Source organism: Rhinopithecus roxellana, chromosome 16 (genome assembly GCF_007565055.1).
Source record: "Rhinopithecus roxellana isolate Shanxi Qingling chromosome 16, ASM756505v1, whole genome shotgun sequence".
Classification (NCBI taxonomy): Eukaryota; Metazoa; Chordata; class Mammalia; order Primates; family Cercopithecidae; genus Rhinopithecus; species Rhinopithecus roxellana.
In genome coordinates this window covers 87,311,053-87,332,249 of record NC_044564.1, presented here as the reverse complement: position 1 = coordinate 87,332,249, position 21,197 = coordinate 87,311,053, and the positions used below count along the sequence as shown (strand labels likewise).

Genomic DNA, 21,197 nt, shown 5'->3' with positions numbered 1-21,197 from the left:
TACCATTAAATAATAAAAATTTCAAAAGCTTTTCATCAGCTTATTACATCAGAATTGTAAGCAATTGTTTTTCCCTCCCCAAGTAAGAACTCTTGGTGCCTCTCACACAACTGACTCCAAAAACCCTGTTGACTCCAGAGCTGTCTATAATTTCTTCCAACACCTTGTTTACCAGTCTGGTCTTCAAGAAGAATCATGAAATCTAAAAGGCTCAGAGAGAAAGTGAGAGTTCTTAACAAATCCAGGGAGAATAAACTCTTTCTGCAGCACTTTGTTAGTAAAACCAATCAGTCCCAAAACACCTACACACTTTTAAATGTGAACAATGACAACTCATCTCTCTTTAGAGACTCAGCAATTACTAGGTTCTACGTCTTTCAAAGAATGTATCAACAGTCCCTCTCCTTAGATTTTTTTTCCCCCTGCATCCCCTAAAGCATATAGGACAGAAACTGCTAGTGGTCCCCTCTATTTATACTTTTTTCTTGTCCCAGTTTTCCATTGGTCATATGGCCAAGCATAATGAAGACTAAATTTCCAGCACCCTTTATATGAATTTGTTGGCCAATAGAATATAAGTGAAAATGATGAGTATACAACTTCCAGAAAGTGTCCTTTAAAAGAACAGGTGAGCCTTTCTTTGCCATCCTCTTCCTGATACCCGAAATGCTAATATGATCATTGCACCATGACTTGAAGCCATGTGTGGCTGATGGTAGAACTTGATTATCATAAAACCACCCTATTAGCCCTTGAAAACATACAAGTTTACTTAAGTAATAGAGAAATACACTTCTAGTACCTTTATTTTTAAGTTTTCTGTGAGGCACAGCTCAAATGATTCTAATTCATTCAGATGTGAGCTAACAGCATAAGCTTAGGCCATTACCAAACGGTCACAAAATTTTCAATCATGCTTTCGTGGCACGAGGATGAGAATATTAGCATAAAATACTGTTGAGGTCTGGGTCAGTGCCAACACTGTCTGGTAGGAGGCAGAGTATGGCCACATCAGCAGGGATTGCAGGACCTAAGCGGCAGGACATCTACTGCCTGGCTTCTGTCCTGTCTGTGATGCCCTGGGGTGGTTACCCAGGCCCAGCAGACCAAACCATGCGGTAGTTCATGCTGGGAATGACTCTGGTCAGGCAGCAGTCATTCTTCAGGAACATATCACATTATCAAAAATGTCTTCTCCACCGTGACCTCATCCTTATCTGACTCAGAAAGGCATCAAATTACTATTTGATACTTTCCATCAGAGGTTTAAGGTGACTGAAGTATGCAACTTAAATAAAGTGAAGATATTGCAGTCTATGTTGGATATTATAGTCTATGTTATGTCTCATGCCATAGCCCCACTAAGAAGCATACCAATCAATCTTAGGGTACAACCCATCCTGGAAGGTACAACTCCACTAAGAAGCTCATTCATCTCAATGTCAGAGGATAATCTTTCCCTTTTCACTTGGATTTGTGGACAAGCCTCTCAAGGACAAGACTAATTCTGCCCACAACGGAGCTTCCCTCCGCATAACCTATGAGGCAACTGTGAAAAAGATGAACTCTTACAGTAGAAAAAGCCTGCAAGACCCCAAGGCTGCTAGGATTCCCCTGAGCAGTTTCCTGGACATATATACTAGAGTACAGACATTTTTGGAGATGGAAGTGGACCACGGGATTATGATTCCACCAACCTGCCATGGGTTGCAGGCTTGGCCCGTTAATGGATGCCAGCATACAGAAGAGCATTCAGTAGATTACCACTCTCAGGTCAAGTTCACGTCAGCCACAAAGAAAGAAAATATAGTCAGTCAGACTATGAAACCTTTTACAAAGGGACAACATCCAGGAATCCAGCAGCCGCCTAAAGGAAAAGCCTGGGATGGTGGCACAGGTTGTCCAGCCTAAATGATACTAATCCATTTGGGTCCATTCTCTGCTTTAGTCTTCAGCAAATGATCTTTGTGGTCATGTGATATCTCCTTGGTGACCTTGTACATCCCCAAGGCCTAGTGCCCATCTGGGAACAATGTCAGTCCCAGAGCCACTTACCACCCATGCCCTTGACACACTGAACATGCTGAAATGTGTTTTATATTCTGCTCAACTGGCCTTGGCAATGTTACACTGCACCTTTTCTTGGTCACTTTGGCAGTGTAAGAGTGATACTCTAAGACGAGTACAAGCTAGGAGCTTTGCCATCAAATGAGGGGGTCTAGACAACCCCTAGCCCATCCTCAGCCTGCCAGAGCCAGTAATAGCAAATAGAGACTTGGATTGCAAAGAGAAGCAAAACTTCCAAACCCAGGTAACTGTACCAAATCCTTGGGACTAGTTAGGGAGTGGCTATCTGACACAGACGGAGGAAAGGTCCTGACTCCATAACCAACTCCTGTCTCATACAAAATGGGAAATTTGGGACAATTTTTGTGGCTAAGAACACTGATGAAAAGGATACGGAATACTGGCACATGACCCTGAATATAAGCATGCAGCTTGTCAATAGGACTCAGTTACAGTAAATACTCTACACCACTTTAGTTATCTGATGAGCTGAGGTCAACGCAGCCTCACTGCCCTTCCCTGTTCTGTTCCTCCTCTTTGCACACATTCTGTTGGCCCAACTGGCAAAACCAACTGGTTGAAATTGCTTTCTCCTCTTTCAACTGCTTTCTCTGGCTTTCAACTTTTCTTGGAGTCAGCCTTTGAAGGTGGTTGAGCCCTGTTCTGCTGCACCCTGGCCAGTGGGGTTACTTATTATCATTCTGTCTGCTTTCGCTTTCCTGCTTCCTGATATTATGTGAAGGTCTTAGCCAAATGAATCTTCTTCCCTCTGTTGTGTCTCAGCAGTTCAGTACAATGTGCAAGATCATCCAGCCCCCAGGAGCATTCAGATGGCTGTGGTCCCAGATGACCACAACCTCATGAGAGGCCCTGAGCAAGGACACCCAACTGAGTGGCTCCAAAATTCCTGACCCACAGAAAATAGGTGAGATAATTAATACACAGAGTCAGCCCTTCCTATCTGTGGTTCTACATTCATAGATTGACCAACTGCAGACCAAAAATATTTGAAAAAAAAATCTACAGATGCAGATGGTTGCATCTGTACTGAACACGTACAAGTTGTTTTTCTCTTAATTATTCCCTAAATGATATACTATAGTAACCATTTCATAGCATTTACATTGTATTGGGTATCAGAAGTAATCTAGAGATGATTTAAAGTATAAAGGAGGATGTGTGTACATTATAGGCAAATACTACACCATCTTATATAAGGGACTTAAGCATCCATGGATTTTGGTACTACACGGAGTCCTGGAACCAATTCCTCACAGATACTGAGGGATCATTGTATTTTTGGTGTTTTTTTTGTATGTGTGACAGAGTCTCACTCTGTTACCCAGGCTCAAGTACAGTGGCACAATCACAGCTCACTGTAGCCTCGATCTCTTAGGCTCAAGCAATCCTTCCACCTCAGCCTCCGGAGTAGCTGGGAGCTCAGATGCACACCACCACGCCTGGCTAATTTTTAATTTTTTTGTAGAGACAGGGTCTCACTACATTGCCCAGGCTGGTCTCAAACTCCTGGGCTCAAGCAATCCTCCTGCCTCGGCCTCCCAAAATGCTGAGACTACAGGTGTGACCCACCATGTTTGGCCTATTTTGGGTTGTTTTAAAATGCTAAATATTATGGAGATTGATGAAACAGCAATAGATAACTAACAGATATTAGATGGCTGGCATATCACCTAACTACTGATGACACCCAGGACTATTCCCACAACTTCATGGAATTGCACTGGGAGCCCAGGAGCATCTTGCCACCTGTCCTTCAAGAAAGCACCTATGGCTTTCACAGCAACCCTACCATATGCAGTTGCTGGGCTATTAACACCTGAAATTTTGAAAATGTACCACTTTGCACAAATGTGCTATGAATGGGGGCCCTGGCTCATGAACTCCTCTTCAGATCCACCACTGTTGAAGGCTGGGGTGTGGGAATTGTTTATCTCATAGGAGAAGTATCTCTGCTTATCACAACATGCTTCTTAATTTACCTGAATTTCCAGAATCTGAAATTCAAGTTGAAATGTAACCATGTGGCAATTTCCTGATAATCTGTGTCTCTGTAGAACTTTTCTTATACCTGTAAACCAGAAAAACAAACATTTTGTTTGCAAATAACCATTTTCTTCAAATGCTTATTATTTAATTTTGTGTGAATATCTACAATACATGTAGGTATATGTGTGAAAGTGTGCATTAGCAATTACACTGAAAAACTTGGGAAGAATGTAACCAAATTGATTATCTTTGCAAAATAAAATTAATGATAACTTGTGTTTCTAGTTTTCTTTTTTTTCCCAGACCGAGTTTTGCTCTTGTTGCCTGGGCTAGAGTGTAATGGTGCGATCTTGGCTCGCTGCAACCTACACCTCCCAGATTCAAGCAATTCTCCTGCCTCAGCCTCCTGAGTAGCTGGGATTACAGGTATGCACCACCAAATCTGGTTAATTTTTTGTATTTTTAGTAGAGACGGGGTTTCACCATACTGGTCAGGCTGGTCTCAAACTTCCGACTTCAGGTGATTCACCCACCTCGGCCTCCCAAAGTGCTGGGATTATAGGCATGAGTCACCGCACCTGGTCAAGTTTTCAACTATACCAAAAGTTATGGTAAGAAGTAGAAATGTACCAGTATAACCCTAGACAAATTTGAATCATGTTAACTGTTCAACGGTTTTTATTTTTCCAACACTATCTAGTTCTTAAAGGCAGTAAATTGAATCCATGCGTTTACCTCTGCTATTTCTCAAAACTGCACTAAAATGACAGTGATAAATGACATTTTTGAGATATAACATGCACACATTTGAATGCATAAAATGCCCTATTCTTTTTTTTTTTTTTTTTTTTTGAGACGGAGTCTCACTCTGTCACCCAGGCTGGAGTGCAGTGACCAGATCTCAGCTCACCGCAAGCTCCGCCTCCCGGGTTTACGCCATTCTCCTGCCTCAGCCTCCCGAGTAGCTGGGACTACAGGCGCCTGCCACCTCGCCCAGCTTGTTTTTTGTATTTTTTAGAGACAGGGTTTCACCGTGTTAGCCAGGATGGTCTCAATCTCCTGACCTTGTCATCCGCCCGTCTCGGCCTCCCAAAGTGCTGGGATTACAGGCTTGAGCCACTGCGCCCGACCTCCATAAAATGCCCTATTCTTAAGTATACAGCTCAATATTTCTTTTTACACATGTGGTTGTCCAGGTAACTACCACTCAGACCACGCCACAAGAATTTCATAGAACCTGTAAGGTTCCTTAATGTCCTTTCCCAGGCTATACCCTACCCCAAGAGGTAAGTAAGCATGATCTAGACTTCATGTAGTCATCTAGTTTTGCTAATAACATTACTTTTAGAAAGGCATGATTCTACAAGGATAAAGGGAACAGGGAAAATAAGAACAATTGGATTTGAGAAGCTGGAAATCAGATGGATGAACTAGATAGCACATGGACAAGTGAAAGTGACCTGGTAGAGTCAGGAAAACTGAAACCTAAGCCAGCAAATGAGGAAAACCCAGAAGCAAGTCCATTTACACAGGAGAATACCAGACGGGTTATTATGAATCAGCAGCACCAAGTACCTTTATAGGAGGTGAACCTGGGGCTCAAAATAGGAAGACTGGTTAAAGGTTTGTTCAATAAGCAGCTAGGAAAAAAAGACAGAATGGTACAAACTGACATAATTTGCCTCCTAATTAGATGTACTGGTAAGAACAAAATATCACTTTCATAGTTTTCCTGCCAAAATTGCACAGGAATGTCATCAAGAGGAAACTATCAGAAAAAAAAGAGATTGAAGAACAATCTATAATACAAGTGGTCTTCAAATATGTCAATGTTGTAAGAGACAGAGAAGACTGACCAGATTAAGAAGACTAAAGAGACATAACAGCTAGACGCAACGCTTAATCATGGAATTAGATGTGGAATTGTTTAAATAAATGGCTGTGGAAGACTCACTACGGTTAAGATGTCAGTTCTTCCCAACTTTGATCTGTACATTCAGTACAATCCAATCAAAATTCCAGCAAGTTACTTTCTGGATATCAACAAAATGATTATCAAGTTTACATGGAATGGTAAAAACTCAGAAGAGCCAGAATAATTTCAAGAAAAAGAAAGTTTAAGAACTTAAACGACCTGATTTAGAGACTTACTGAAAGTTTAAGAACTTAAACAACCTGATTTAGAGACTTACTATAAAGCTACAGTAATCAAGAAAGTATGGTATTAGTGAAAGAGTAGACAAATAGGTCAGCAGAACAGAAGAGAAAGTCTAGAAATAGACTCACACAGATATAGTCAACTGATCTTTGACAAAGGAGCAAAGGCAGTTCAATGGAGAAAGGATAGTCTTTTCAACAAAAGGTGCTGGAACAACTGAACATCCACATGCGAAAAAAAAAAAATCTAGACACTGACTTTATACCTTTCACAAAAATTAACTCAAAATTTATTACAGTTCTAAATATAAAATACAAAACTAAAACTCCTACAAGGTAATACAGGAGAAAATCTAGATGACCTTGGGCTTTGTCCATAAAAATAAATATGCCAAAAATGTGTTCAAGAAAAAATGCAGATGGAATCCTGGAAGTAATCTACAGCAACCACTTTATTTTGCACATAAGAAATCAGACCCAGAGAGACTTACTAATCTGTCCAGTCTCCAGGCTTTATTTTTTATGTCCAGGTTTTATTTTTTCTTTATGGAACACTATGCATACATAAATTGCATATAAATATATGTAGCATGACAAATTTTCAGTTTGATGCTTTTTAACTTGAACACACTGATTTTTATTTTATTTATTTTATTTTATTTTTTACTTTTCAGATGGAGTCTAGTTCTGTCGCCCAAGCTGGAGTATGGTGGCAGCATCTCCGATCACTGCAACCTCTGCCTCCCAAGCAGCTTGGAATACAGACATGCCCCACCATGGCCCGCTAATTTTTGTGTTTTTAGTAGAGACAGACTTCACCATGTTGGCCAGGCTGGTCTCGAACTCCTGACCTCAAGTGATTCACCCATCTTGGTTTCCCAAAGTGCTGGGACTACAGGCGTGAGCCACCACACCCTTTTTTTTTTTGTATTTTCTTTTTTTTTTTTTTGAGACAGGGTCTCACTGCCATCAAGGCTGAAGCGCAATGGTGCAGTCTCAGCTCACTGCAACCTCCACCTCCCAGCTTCAAGCCATTCTCCTGCCTCAGCTACTCGAGCAGCTGGGACTACAGGAATGCATCACAACGCCTAGCTAATTTTTGTATTTTTAGTAGAGACGGGGTTTTACCATGTTAGCCAGGCTGGTCTTAAACTCCTGACCTCAAGTGACCCGCCCACCTCGGCCTCCCAAAGTGCTGGGATTACAGGCGTGAGCCACTGCACCTGGCCTGATTTTTATTTTTAAATAATGAGTAAGGGTGTATTTTTAACAAAGTTTAAGGACCACAGAAGAGGATTAGTCCTTCAAAACAATCAATCCATGTATCAAGCCCATCCACCTATTTTTAATAACATACATTTAAAGCTCATTAAAAGACAAGAATAAAAACTATAAATTAAAAAACTACTCTCGGCCGGGCACAGTGGCTCACACCTGTAATCCCAGCACTTTGGGAGGCCAAGGCAGGCAGATCACGAGGTCAGGAGATCAAGATCATCCTGGCCAATGTGGTGAAACCCTGTCTCTACTAAAAATGCAAAAATTAGCCAGGCACAGCAGAGTGCGCCTGTAGTCCCCGCTACGTGGGAGGCTAAGGCAGGAGAACTGCTTGAATCCACGAGGCGGAGGCCACAGCGAGCTGAGATTGCACCACTGCACTCCAGCCTGGGCGACAGGGCAAGACTCTGTCTCAAAAACAAACAAACAAACAAACAAACAAAAAACCCAAAAAACAACAAAAAAAACCTACTCTCATTACTTTGCGGTAACACTTAATTTTGGACTCCAAATTCCATTACTTAGTTTGTAAACTGACTCTTACAGAATCAAGATGGAGAATTTAAAAGAATCATCATAGGCACTAAAGGAAATTCCAAAAGAAGAGTTCTAAAAATGTTTGGAGAAATAAAAGCATAGCTGCAATAAAGTCTACATTCTTCACACATGATTATTTCGAAGGAAATCAAGATCATTTGATTACCTAGCTTCAGCTACATTCATTAACACACCACAGAAACTGTGTCTGCCCAATTAATAGCTATGGAAAACGATAATGACTTCAAATAGCTCTTTGTCTTTCTAACAGCATTTGGCCAAGTGCCTGGGCCAGACACAGTAATTATCTGATTAATTAAAGATTTGATGGCATCATACATCACCAAACACATCCACTAAATCAAACTGTTTTGTTCTCAGTTTAATAGATTAAAAATCCTCAAAATACGGTAGTATTAGAAAAACTATTTTGAACAATATTGTATCACTTCTGTTAGGAACAACTATTCACTTTTGCCTGGCAACTTTTTTCCGTGTCATAACAAACAGAAAATGTGACATAAGAAAATACAGTCTTCGACGACAAGGCTTTCAAGCATTTTTAACCTGTGAAGCCTAACAGCTGTTTAACTTCTTTATGAAATTACACAATGATTGTGAAAAAGAGAAACAGAAATATTGGAAAACCAGTGACACGGACACTACATCGTCACAAGGCTTATTCTGATAGAACCCTTCCACATGCAGATTATACTACATATGCCTAGTACTATCAGTTTGTATTACTATTTTCCTGTTCAAAATATTTTTCGTAGACTGGGCTCAGTGGCTCATGCCTGTAATCTCAGCACTTTGGGAGGCCAAGGCGGGCAGACCACCTGAGGTCAGGAGTTCGCGACCAGCCTGGCCAACATGGTGAAACCCCATTTCTACCAAAAATATAAAAATTAGCCGGGCATGATGGCATGCACCTACAATCCCAGCTACTCTGAAGGCTGAGGCAGGGGAATCACTTGAACCTGAGACGTGGAGGTTGCAGGGAACTGAGATCACACCACTGCACTCCAGCCTGGGTGACAGTGCAAAACTCCATCTCAAAAAAACAAAACAAACAAAAAAAACAAAGAAAAAAAGAACAACAAAAAAACAAAAAACAAGATTTTTTTTTCCCATACCATTACTCTTGCTAAATTACTTCACAATTAATTTCAAGAAATTCCTACAACTACTTAGATTTCTGGCTTTAAAATATTTCTTCTTTATAATTTTTATGTTTTTCCAAGTTTGCTAAAATAAGCACATATTACTCACAGACAGAAAAAAAAGCATTTCAACTCTTGTGATGTCCCTTTCTGAAATCTCCCATTCAAACCACATTAGCTTTGTCCTGACTCTACGCCTACTCTTCATGCTGCGGCTTTTCAGCTAGTAGAAGTCTTATACTCGGCCTATCCTCATTCTCTATTCTCTCTGCATTCCATCTCTTCCTTTCAAGTAATTTAAGTCTCCAAATTCCATCAGTCTGTTTCCATATGTAATTCAGTCACCCTGCAGTGGCTGCCCAAGACCCTCTCCCCTGTCACGAGGGTTATTTTCAGTGGAAAAGTCAGGAAACACACCAAAAATGATTTCTGCTTTTGGGAATGTTATTCTTGACAACCAAAGTTCTTGACATCCAGTTGCACAGCTGCAGTAGCTTCCCTTTATCTCTTAGTGCATCACAGATCTTTGGCAATAAAATCTAGTCACTGGGACCAGAAACCTTCCTTCCGGCAAAAGGTCCAGCTGCTAAAACATTTATCTTGGCAGCTTTCATGTCAGTGCTGAACAACTCCTAAGATGTATAAATTAATGGTGCTGTTGTTTGTTCACTTATTACTATTTACTTGACTATTAAGGTACTTAATGATAGAAACTGTGTCTGTTCTTCTCCATCAGGAAGGAGAGAAGGTAAAAGAAAAAAAGAAACTGTCTGTTCTTTAATATTTACCTCAGGCAGCTTATTTATTTTTATTTTTTTTAAATGGAGTCTTGCTGTGTCCCCCAGGGTGGAGTGCAACAGCACAATCTCGGCTCACTGCAACTTCCACCTCCCAGATTCAAGTGAGTCTCCTGGCTCAGCCTCCCAAGTGGCTTAGATTACAGGTGCCCACCACCACATCCGGCTAATTTTTGCATCTTTAGTAGAGACAGAGTTTCACCATGTTGGCCAGGCTGGTCTCAAACTCCTGACCTTAGGTGATCCACACGCCTCGGTCTCCCAAAAGCTGGGATTACAGGCACAGTCACGGGGCCCGGCCCAGGCAGCTTTTTGAACACTGTGATGTTCAAAAGATATGTGAGTAAACAGGTTTACCACAACCATACTTTTATATACTTACCTTGTAGAATTTTAATTCAATATTATGACAACCAATTTTTTTTTTTTAATCATTATACTTTAAGTTCTAGGGTACATGTGCACAACATGCAGGTTTGTTACATACATATACATGTGCCATGTTGGTGTGCTGCACCCATTAACTCATCATTTACATTAGGTATATCTCCTAATACTATCCCCCCTCTTCTCCCCGCCCATGACAAGCCCCAGTGTGTGATGTTCCCCTTCCTGTGTCCAAGTGTGCTTATTGTTCAATTCCCACTTATGAGTGAGAACATGCGGTGTTTGGTTTTTTGTCCTTGCGATAGTTTGCTGAGAATGATGGTTTCCAGCTTCATCCATGTCCCTACAAAAGACATGAACTCATCCTTTTTCATGGTTGCATAGTATTCCATGGTGTAGATGTGCCACATTTTCTCAATCCAGTATGACAACCAATTTCTTATGCATAGTAAGGAAAGCTTCAATACTATGTCTAGATTTTTAAAAAATGCTTACTCTTTTCTGCCATCTCAGTGCTTGTTAGGTCTTCTGTGTGCTTGGAGTAATTTCTTATATTGATGCCAGTAAGCGTACTTAGAAATGAAAGTTCTGATTCTAAATGTCCAAGCTGATTTTTCAGATCTTTTGAAGACTTCCATCCTTCCGAAGTGAATTGGTGTATGGCTTGAAAAGATTTTCTAAAAGGCAAATATCAAAAATAATCACTCCAATTACTAACATGTGTTTCATCTAATACCCCCATTTTCCTCAAAGCATTCCCATTTTGTCCCTCTTACTCTCTTCCTACAAGTTCCCTTCCCCCATTAAAAAAAAAAAAAAAAAAAAGAATTTTCTCAAAACCAGTGTGGTTACTAACACTGCCTTTTTAAAAAAAAAAAAAAAAAGAGATGGGGTCTCTCGCTGTCACCCGGGCTAGAATGCAGTGGTGTAATCATAGTGCACTGCAGCCTTGAACTCCCAGGCTCAAAGGATCCTCCTGAGTAGCTGGGACCACAGGTGTGCCACTGTGCCTAGTTAATTTCTTTTTCCTTTTTGTAGAGACACGGTTTTGCCTCATTACCCAGGCTGGTCTTAAACTCCTGGCTTCAAGCCTCAGCCTCCCAGCATGTTGGATTACAGGCGTGAGCCACCATGCCCAGCCCACAATCTTTAATTTCAACAAAAAACATATGTAACCAAATTATACTTCCAAATTTCCACCTATTAGAAATACTTTTAAAATAAATTACAACAGGAGTACTTTGCAAAATTACAATGTGAGTTCTGACCCATGAAATTCCAGCCTAAATGTCTGATATACCTCTCAAATTATTTTAAAAGATGTCTTGAAATTAAAAAAATAGGCCGGACGCGGTGGCTCACACCTGTAATCCCAGCACTTTGGAAGGCCGTGGCGCGTGGATCACAAGGTCAGGAGATCGAGACCATCCTGGCTAACACGGTGAAACCCTGTCTCTACTAAAAATACAAAAAATTAGCCGGGTATGGTGGCGGGTGCCTGTAGTCCCAGCTACTCGGGAGGCTGAGCAGGAGAAAGGTGTGAACCCGGGAGGCGGAGCTTCCAGTGAGCAGAGATTGTGCCACTGCACTCCAGCCTGGGTGACAGAGCGAGACTCCACTTCAAAAAAAAAAAGAAATTAAAAAATAAAATCAATTAGCTAACTTTAATTTCTAAAAGTAAACATCACAGAACATTTTATAGTAAGAGATTTTTCAGGAAAAAGAAATAGCAAATCTCTTTAAACATCACTATAGCTAGACATTCTTCATTGAGAACATACAAATATATTTTCCTTGAGAAAAAGAATGAAATTTTAGTTGGCCTGGTGCAGGGGCTCACGCCTGTAATCCCAGCACTTTGGGAGGCCAAGGCAGGTGAGTCACTTGAGGTCAGGAATTTGAGACCAGTCTGGCCAACATGGTGAAATCTCTTGTCTACTAAAAATGCAAAAAAGTAGCCTGGCGTGGTGGCAGGTGCCTGTAATCCCAGCTACCCAGGAGGCCGAGGCAGGAGAATTGCTTGAGTCTGGGAGGCAGAGGTTGCAGTGAGCCAAGATCATGCCACTGCACTCCAGCCTGGGCAACAAAGTTAAGGCTCTATCTCCAAAAAAAAAAAAAAAAAAAAAAACAGAAAAAAAATTTTAAAAACTTTTTAAAAAGAAGAAATTTTAGCTAATAATTGTGTTAGATGGTATTTTATTTTTTGTCATCCATTATTTCCTTTAAACACTCTGCTACATTCTACACTATTGACTTTTCCTACCAGCTTAAAACATCCCTTCCTTGGATTCTTGGGCATAATTATCCCAATTCTCATTAGATATCTTGGGTCGGCTTCTTGTCTCCAACATTAGAGGAAAACCCAAACACTCTTACTTCTGCTGTCAGAAATATGTATTCTTTCATTCTGCAGGAACACTAAATGATTAGCCTTAGCTCCTCTATGCCAGTAACTCTTAAAATATACCTCTAACCGTATATCTCTTCTTCCTGCAAGGTAGATCTAGCTTGATATCTCACCAAATGGTTTCTCTTGGAATCTGCTTTTCCTCTAAATTACCCTACATTTGTTAATAATAAAATCTTTCTCTTGGTATGTCAGGCTCTAGAGAAGTTATCCTTGGCTCCTTCACTTGCCCGACATCTGGACTTACTGCCATCCTTTCTGCTCCTCACATAACTATTCTTCCTTTTGTATTTCTAATTCTACTACATTAGCCAATGCTCTTATGACCTTATACCATCTCTACACAGAATAATCTAACACTATAGTCTTCACACTGAGAACCCAATCTGTAAAAATTGTTTCAAATTTTGTTTTAATGCTAATTTAAAATGTTAATTTTAAATTAACATTTTAAATCATGAAACTACCACAGCCTCTTTTGCATTTGCCATCGTAGACTGATGCCCCCACAAATTACATTAAATATAGAAGTAAAGGAAAAAAGAACAGAGTGGGTGCAGCGACTCACTCCTGTAATCCCAGCACTTTGGGAGGCTGAGGCAGTCCAGGAGTTCGAGACCAGTCTGGAAAACATGGCAAAACCCCATGTCTACCAAAAAATACACACACACAAAAAACAAAACAAAACAAAAACAAATTATCTGGGCGTAGTGGCAGGTGCCATGCCTTCAGTCCCAACTACTTGGCTGGTAGAGGGTCACTAAGGCAGGACGGTTGCTTGAGCATGGGAGGTGGAGTTTGCAGTGAGTCATAATCATGCCACTGCACTTCAGCCTGGGCAACAGAGTGAGACCCTGTCTCAAAAAACAAAACAAAAAAGAAAAAAAAGAACAGAGATAATCTTCCTATATAAATGATGAGCGGCCGGGCATGGTGGCTCACGCCTGTAATCCCAGAACTTTGGGATGCTGAGGTGGGCAGATCACCTGAGGTCAGGAGTTCAAGACCAGCCTGCCCAACATGGCGAAACCCTGACTCTACTAAAAATACAAAAAATTAGCTGGGCATGGTGGCGGGTGCCTGTAATCCCAGCTACTTGGGAGGCTGAGGCAGGAGACTCGCTTGAACTTGGGAGGCGGAGGTTGCAGTGAGCTGAGATCGCACCACCACACTCCGAAACTGTCTCAAAAAAAAAAAAAGTCATAAATATAAATGAGCTTCTGACAAGTGAACACTAAATGTCACAGCAAGCTATGAATGAAAATTTCAAGGTATTTCCAATAGAGCAAAGTGGTAAGAGAACCAAGTCATCATTAAAAGCTGGATATGCAGAACTCAAAAAAGAACCTGCAGTTGTCAGAGTGGCCAGTAGGGAGTTCGTGTTTAATAGGTATGGTGTTTCAGTTTGGGGAGATGAAACAGTTCTGAAGATGAACAGTGGTGACGGCAGTACAACAATGTGCAAGTGTTTAATGCCATTGAGCTGAACACTTAACAATGGTTAAAATAGTAAATCTTACGTATATTTTGTCACAAAAAGAAAATCTGCATATTCTTATTCATAGCAGCTATTTAGTTTGAGCAAAATATTTGTGTACGTCAACTAATGATGTTAGTTTGAGCTATTTTGGATTTGTTTGAATTTTATTCACTTTGTAGTTTTATTATTGGTAAGTCTGTCTTCATAGCATAAAAATTTGTCAGAATTAGGAGCTTGCAAGAATTTTTTTTCCTTTAAAATGAATCTATACACAAGTTTAAAGGTCAATCGTCTACTGTGTTAGTCACTATTATGAGGCAAGTACTCTTCTAAATGAACTACATATATTAACTCAATTAGTCCTCACAGCAACCCAAAAACTTGGGTATAATTTTACCATAGAGGAAACTGAAGCACAGAAAGTTTAAGGGAGCTCACTTAACCAAGATCACTCAGCCAATAGCAGAGACAGGATTTGAAAGCAGGCAATTTGGCTCCACAGTGTGGACACATGGATATAGCTGAATAATTTAGCTCCAATTTTCCTACCTCCAATCCATCCAACCACTTATAATCACTTAAAAAAATAGCTTGGTACACAAGTCCCAATCCTCCTCCTCCACTATAGTGAAAAGAAACCTCATGGTTAAATCCAAACACCCTGGACTGACATTTAATGTCTTCCACAATATGGACTCTTCTGACTTTCCAATTTAACCACTGAGAAGTCCCAGATTATATAAATAATTTACTAAGAACTAAAAATAAAATCCTACCCCACCCCCACAATCACCCAAACCGACTCCCTCTTGGTCAAGGGGACCCCAAAGAAACCTTAAAAACTCAGCTCTTAAGCACGACAGGACGGGAGGTCAGACACACCTCATTATAGCCCTTCCTATTTGGGATATAGACACAACTGACCAGCATTAATGTTAAAACCGAGATCGTAAGAGTTGCAGAACAGACTGTGGCAATAAGATACCAAATTATAAATAAGACCTAAGGCCATGCCAGGCAAGGATTAAGTCACATACCTCCTACACTTAAAAGAATGAACTATCACTTTGGGAGGCCGAGGCAGGTGGATCACCTGAGGTCGAGAGTTCAAGACCAGCCTGACCAACATGGAGAAACCCTGTCTCTACTAAAAATACAAAATTAGCCAGGGTGGTGGCACATGCCTGTAATCCCAGCTACTCGGGAGGCTGAGGCACGAGAATCACTTGAAACCGGGAGGCGGAGGTTGCGGTGAGCCGAGATCGCGCCATTGCACTCTAGCCTGGGCAAAAAGAGCGAAACTGTCTCAAAAAAAAAAAAAAAAGAACTATGTTCTAACTGCCACAATTTTTTTTTTCTCTAGTGGCTAAACAAGCACTGGCCTCCAGATAAGCAATACTGAAATAATTGCAGTTCATCCACCACCAGATGCTAACTGATTCCCCTGTTCCACAGGCTTTGATAGGACAAGAGAATGATTTCAAAAATTTTTCTTTTGATAAGATCACCCACCATGGACTTCTCCTAACAGGTTTACAAAGCCTGTGTACTTAAGCACCTTTGCTTCCCTCCTTCAACTTTTGACATACAGGGCCTAATTGTAATGCATTTAAATGTTAAGTCAGCTCCCCAAAATGAACATGGAATGTATGTAATATGCATGTTTATTCAGTACACGTGAGCACATCTCCCTTCGTGAATATTCATAGCCCCTCCTATAACCTGTTATAATATGTATACCTAGCCCACTCATCCATCATAAATCCCTGCCCCAACCCCTCCTCTTCCAAAGTGCGGGCCTTTATGCTTTGCCTGAGACTATGCTTCCCAGCCTGTCAGAATGGCCACTTTGCAGGCTGCAACCCTTTTTAAGAAACAGTCTCTCAAAATTTGCAGATCTCATGATTTTTCAGTTGACACTACTTTACCATGTGGACTAATGAAATCTTGTGGCTAGTAAAGAAACCACTTTTCCCCAGTTTTTAAACTTCAAAGTGTGCACACAAATCATCTGTTAGGGCAGGGTATCTTTTTTTAAATGCAGATTCTGATTCAGTTGGTCAGGATGTCGCTCTAACAAACCGCCAGGTGACGCTAAAGCGTCCCATCTGTGGAGCACACCTCAAGTAGCAACGGTCTTTAATACATTGACTCTCACTTGAGGAGGGCACACCTGTTTCCTCTCCCTTTTACCAGTCACAGCTTCCTCTACTTTCACCACCGCACGCAGACATTTTCTGCAGATCTCCTCCTTCCCATTTTCTACCAATTCTTCTCCAGTTAGCTCAGGGAAAAAAAAAAAAAAAAAAAAAAAAAAAAAAAAAAAAAAAAAAAAAAAAACCTCATTCTCTCTGCACCTGTGTCAAATTAGTCTTAACTCAAAAATTGAAGACAGTTTGTTTTCGAGAGGCTTCCATGTTTGAGATGATGATACATAATTACGGTTGCAGAGCTTTTCTCTCCCTCTCCTTCAACAAAGCAAAAGTGCCCAAACTTTGGAGTTAAATTTTTGGGTTCCTAATCCATCTCTGACAATTCCTTTCTCTGGAACCTTGGACGAGCTACCTAACTCCTCTGAGCCTCAATATCTTCAACTATAAAACAGGACCCACAGTAGCACCTACCTTGGAGGAATGTCAAATTCTCCTACAGGCTATATTAACTACTCTTCTTGATATCAACTTACTTTTTTACAGAAGTTATTTTTCAAAGGAATTTTTATGTCATCGTAAACAAAAAGTCAGTATCACTTGCCATGGTTAGCTGACCCATTAAAAACAAATGCCATGAAATCAAACGGAGTTACTAAATCCCAACTAGAGATACCTCTGCATACTGGAGGCAGAACTATCTAGCTAGGGACATAGTCAAGACTTCCTCTTTGTCAGTCATCCACAGACGACTGCGATTAAACGAGTTAAAAACCTGCAAGGCGTTTACAGCAGGGCGCCGTACGCGTTGCTCCCAACTCTAGGCCATTGTCATGAAAGGATCAACGCCAGTTCATGCCCATATTTTGGGGCTGGGAGTAGGAGACCGAGTATATCTGTGGAGATTCACCCGCCTGGTCAATCTGAACCCCGGTCAACCGGAACCCCAATCCTGGTCAACCGGAACCCCGGTCAGCGGAGCTTGGGGAACTTGGGGGGTCACGTACTGGACTCTGGACTTCTCTTCCCAGGGCGCCGGTGCGTTCTCACACGCTCGCCGCAAGCCCGCGATCTCAGCTTGCAATGCGCGCACCTCTGCCAGTTCTGCGTCCATGACGCGTTGCTCACCGGAGCCTCGCAGGCAGCGCCGCTGTCACTCCGACCTGCGCGCTTCACCCGCGCTTCAAGCCTCGCGCGCGCTCCCGGCGCGGACCATCCCGGAGCTCACGAGGAGGGGAGGCGGGAGAGCCCCGCGTGACCCCCGCGGCCCTGTCCATCCAACTACACGCTTGCCCGAGAGCCTGGGTCCTCGACGTCCCTACACACGTTTCCCTGGCTGTCTAATCAGTGCCTATACTTTCTCGGGAGAGCGTGTTCTTTGCTACTCAAAGCCCAAGCGCTCCGCTGCTCACCCCAGCCGGCAGCCTTGGAGCCGCCCGGCCGCGTGCGTCACTGAAGAGGCAGGGCTGGGATCACGTGGAGGGGCGCGCCTCTTTATTCCACCCCCCCCCCCCCACTTCCTCACTTAGGCCGACCTAGTCCAGGAATTGGTACACACAGCGATAGTGTTCAATAGAAACTAGGGGATTTTGGTTTGGGCGCTTTTGCGGTCGTTGAGGGGGAGGTGACGGAGGCGTCAGGGAAGGTGGGAGGACGGGAAAGGAAATTAAAAGCTCTTGGGAACTGAATTGTGGTAACGGAACCTTAGGAGGCTGGGTTGGAAATCGAGTAGGAAGGAATAGAGGATGGTCCGTTGGGACATGTGACCAGAAGTTAGGGGCTGCAGCGGCGCTGGCTATGGGTGAACGACGTGGTGAGGAGTGGGTTTCAGGCATGAGTAGTCACAGGGCCGTTTCCTAGACTCTCTCTTCACTTCTATGGGAATTCTCGGAGAAAGAAGGCTGCGGCGGGTAGGCTGGGGGCGGAGCTCTGCCCAGAATACATGCCATGTGGTGGACGCTGGTTGGGAGTCTGGTTTGGAAAGAGTCTCAGCTCTTGGGGAAGGGCAGGGCGAGAGCTGAGCGCCTGCCGGGTGCTAAACGAAATGAGAGATATTATGATGGGCCCTAGTACCTCTGGAAAAGCTTTCCTGAGTCTCTGTGATCCAGCAGCCTTCATAGTATAGTGTTAAGAATTCCAAGTTCTGAAGTTAGACCTGCATTATAATCCTGGATTCACTAATTTTCGGTATGGCATTGGGAAAGTGACTTAACCTCTTCTGCTCTTCTGAAAAATGGGAAACATGCAAACTACATTGTACAATGCAGGCACGTAGCAAAAACACAAGTCTGTATTCGCTATATCACTTGGTCTTTGTGATTGAACCCCACTTTGCAGCACTTTTATTGTGACATAATATTGTGCCATTTGTTTAATTCTTTTGGGACTATGAGGAGCTCCAGGAGCTCCTAGCCTGTGTATTCACTTCTTTGGGTCTTCCCGGAGGAAGAAAGCTGGGGTGGGTAGGTTGGGGGCGAAGACTGTTAGGAAGACGTAGACTAGCTCTTTTTATCTTTTAGTGCATTACCTGCCACATCCTGTTTCTATCAGCCTTTGTTACAGACAGTAAATGAATGTATGGATGAATCAAGGAAAAACATCTAAAAACGTGAATAGGTAACATTAAGAGGGATAGAGTAATATTATGGCCATTTGGAGGAAAAAACCTCTGGACCTGTGTCTACATGGATAGGGTTGCTGTTCCAAAGTACATTCATGAAAAATGTGGATGTAGGGCTTGGGCTAAACCTCCAAGACTAAAATTTGGAAGCAATACAATTGGAAGTGAAATACAGATCCAGGAGACGGATTTGATACAGACGGTTCAGAGGAAGTAGTTGTTTTGTTAGATTTTAGAAGAACTAAGGGAAAGAACTCTTCTTCTCTGTATACAGAAAATTACTTTTCCCACTAGAACACACCAAGTATATGACCAGCCTCCATGAAAGTGAACAGAGAAATGAAGCGCCTTTATGTGGGTGGCCTTAGCCAGAACATTTCTGAGGCAGACCTGCAAAATCAGTTCAGCAGATTTGGAGAAGTTTTGGATGTGGAGATCATCACACGGAAAGATGACCAAGGTAAATTTATGGTCCTTCACTGGGTATAGGCAGACATAACTCAGGTTAAGTACTAGAAAATAAAACAACCCCAAGATAAATGTTAGCTCTGAACACCAAAAGTTTTAAGTGATGTTTTGGAGGTATAATGTGTGATGTAGAACTTAACCAGAATTCATTTCTGAAATAAGAAAAAATTCTAAATTCTAAACATCTGATTTCAAAAACATATTAACTTCTAGTTTTGAGAACTAGACTTTTCTAACATTAAGTGTCCCATTAAGTAGACTATCACTAGCATACAATCAAAATGTTTCCTTAACTGACTACTGTACATTTTCTTCTTTTTTTTTTGGAATATTTTGATAATCATGCTTATTTTATAGCCAATAAAAAAAAACAACGTTTATGCTTGAAAGAATAAGTTTTCAAGAACTAATTTTTTTTTTTTTTTAATTTAGAAACAACCATTTTTACATTGCTCTCTGGATAAGAATTTAAATAAATTGTGTTTTGGTTTTTGGTTTTTTTTTTTAGGAAACCCACAGAAAGTCTTTGCATATATCAACATCAGTGTAGCAGAAGCAGACCTGAAAAAATGTAAGATCATCATAAATTTTCTATACTATTTGCCAGTTTATATCACTCTGTAACTTGGAATACCTTTGGTTCTAAGTCTAAACCTCCACAGCCATTTTTACGTTATCTAGAGGGACAGCAGTTGATCAAGAGAATTCCAGTATCGTATGACTCAGCAGGTTTAGGTCCATTGCATTTGGCATCAGCGGACATGGTACCACTTGCTGGTGGGTTTACTTAAAACTGCTATTCTCAAATATTTTGGACAAGGGACCAAACTTTCATAGAAACTGCCTGTTACATATATCCCACTGAATATCATGCCAAATTCCCCCTCAGTCTGATCATTTCTTTGGGAGCTAATCCTTGTCACTAAACACTCAAGGAGGGAGCTTTACAATACACCCTTGTAAGACCATATCCTTGAAATTGTGAAATCTCTTGTTGATAAGTTTAGTAAAGTCAAGGGCAAACAGTGGCCTTCAATGAAGAACGGGAGATAATCCATACCGCCACTGACACAGTAACATACTCTAGTTATTTGGAGGCCAGAAAGTGAGAAAAGACACAGAAAGTAAGTAAAGGGAACATGCTAATAGAGGAAGAGGGCAATCAGTCTTTTGTAATTTCATTTGCAAAAAGATTGCTTTATTCTATTTTTCAGTGAGGAATATATGTGACAAATGTGAAGTTGTACTTAAGAATACATAGCTAGGCTTTGTGACCTGTGGCAGTTATTTAAACTTTTCAGCCCCAGTTTGCTTATGTGATGAATGACAGAAGATAGTGCTTGCCTCATAATATTTCTGTGAGAATTAAATTAAATGATACATTTGCAACACTTTAGGAGGCTAAGGCAGGTGGATCACTTGAGGTCAGGAGTTTGAGACCAGCCTGGCCAACATGGTGAAACCCCATCTTTACTAAAAATACAAAAATTAGCTGGGTTTGGTGGCAGGCACCTGTAATCCCAGCTACTTGGGAGGCTGAGGCAGGACAATCACTGGGGAGACAGGTTGCAGTGAGCCAAGATCGTGCCACTGCACTCCAGCCTGGGCGACAGAGGGACACTCGGTCTCAAAAATAAAAGATACATTTGTACTTAGTATAGTATCTACCACCTGCAAAA

General features: G+C 41.5%; 2 protein-coding genes across 12 annotated transcripts in view; one reads left to right on the top strand and one right to left on the bottom strand.

The window, feature by feature from the left end:
- The window catches only part of CENPP (centromere protein P), a 280,354-nt gene extending 262,306 nt beyond the window's left edge, over positions 1-18,048 (bottom strand). Inside the window, exons 1-3 of one of the 3 annotated variants that reach the window (XM_010375099.2) lie at positions 17,438-18,048; positions 10,889-11,070; positions 4,068-4,156 (exon numbers count right to left, since the gene is read on the bottom strand). In XM_010375099.2, the coding sequence (XP_010373401.2) occupies positions 4,068-4,156; positions 10,889-11,070; positions 17,438-17,544 (378 nt within the window). In that variant the 5' untranslated portion in view covers positions 17,545-18,048. Of the gene's footprint in view, positions 1-4,067; positions 4,157-9,318; positions 9,433-10,888; positions 11,071-17,437 lie in introns of those variants that run through there. The other 2 variants (XM_030920359.1, XM_030920360.1) reach the window with 2 other exon arrangements.
- Positions 18,049-18,189: 141 nt separating this feature from the next.
- NOL8 (nucleolar protein 8) overlaps positions 18,190-21,197 on the top strand; it is a 28,698-nt gene continuing 25,690 nt past the window's right edge. For 3 of the 9 annotated variants that reach the window (XM_030920357.1, XM_030920358.1, XM_030920351.1), the window contains exons 1-3: positions 18,190-18,340; positions 19,345-19,510; positions 20,027-20,089. In XM_030920357.1, the coding sequence (XP_030776217.1) occupies positions 19,372-19,510; positions 20,027-20,089 (202 nt within the window). In that variant the 5' untranslated portion in view covers positions 18,190-18,340; positions 19,345-19,371. The other 6 variants (XM_010375095.2, XM_030920352.1, XM_030920355.1 and 3 more) reach the window with 6 other exon arrangements.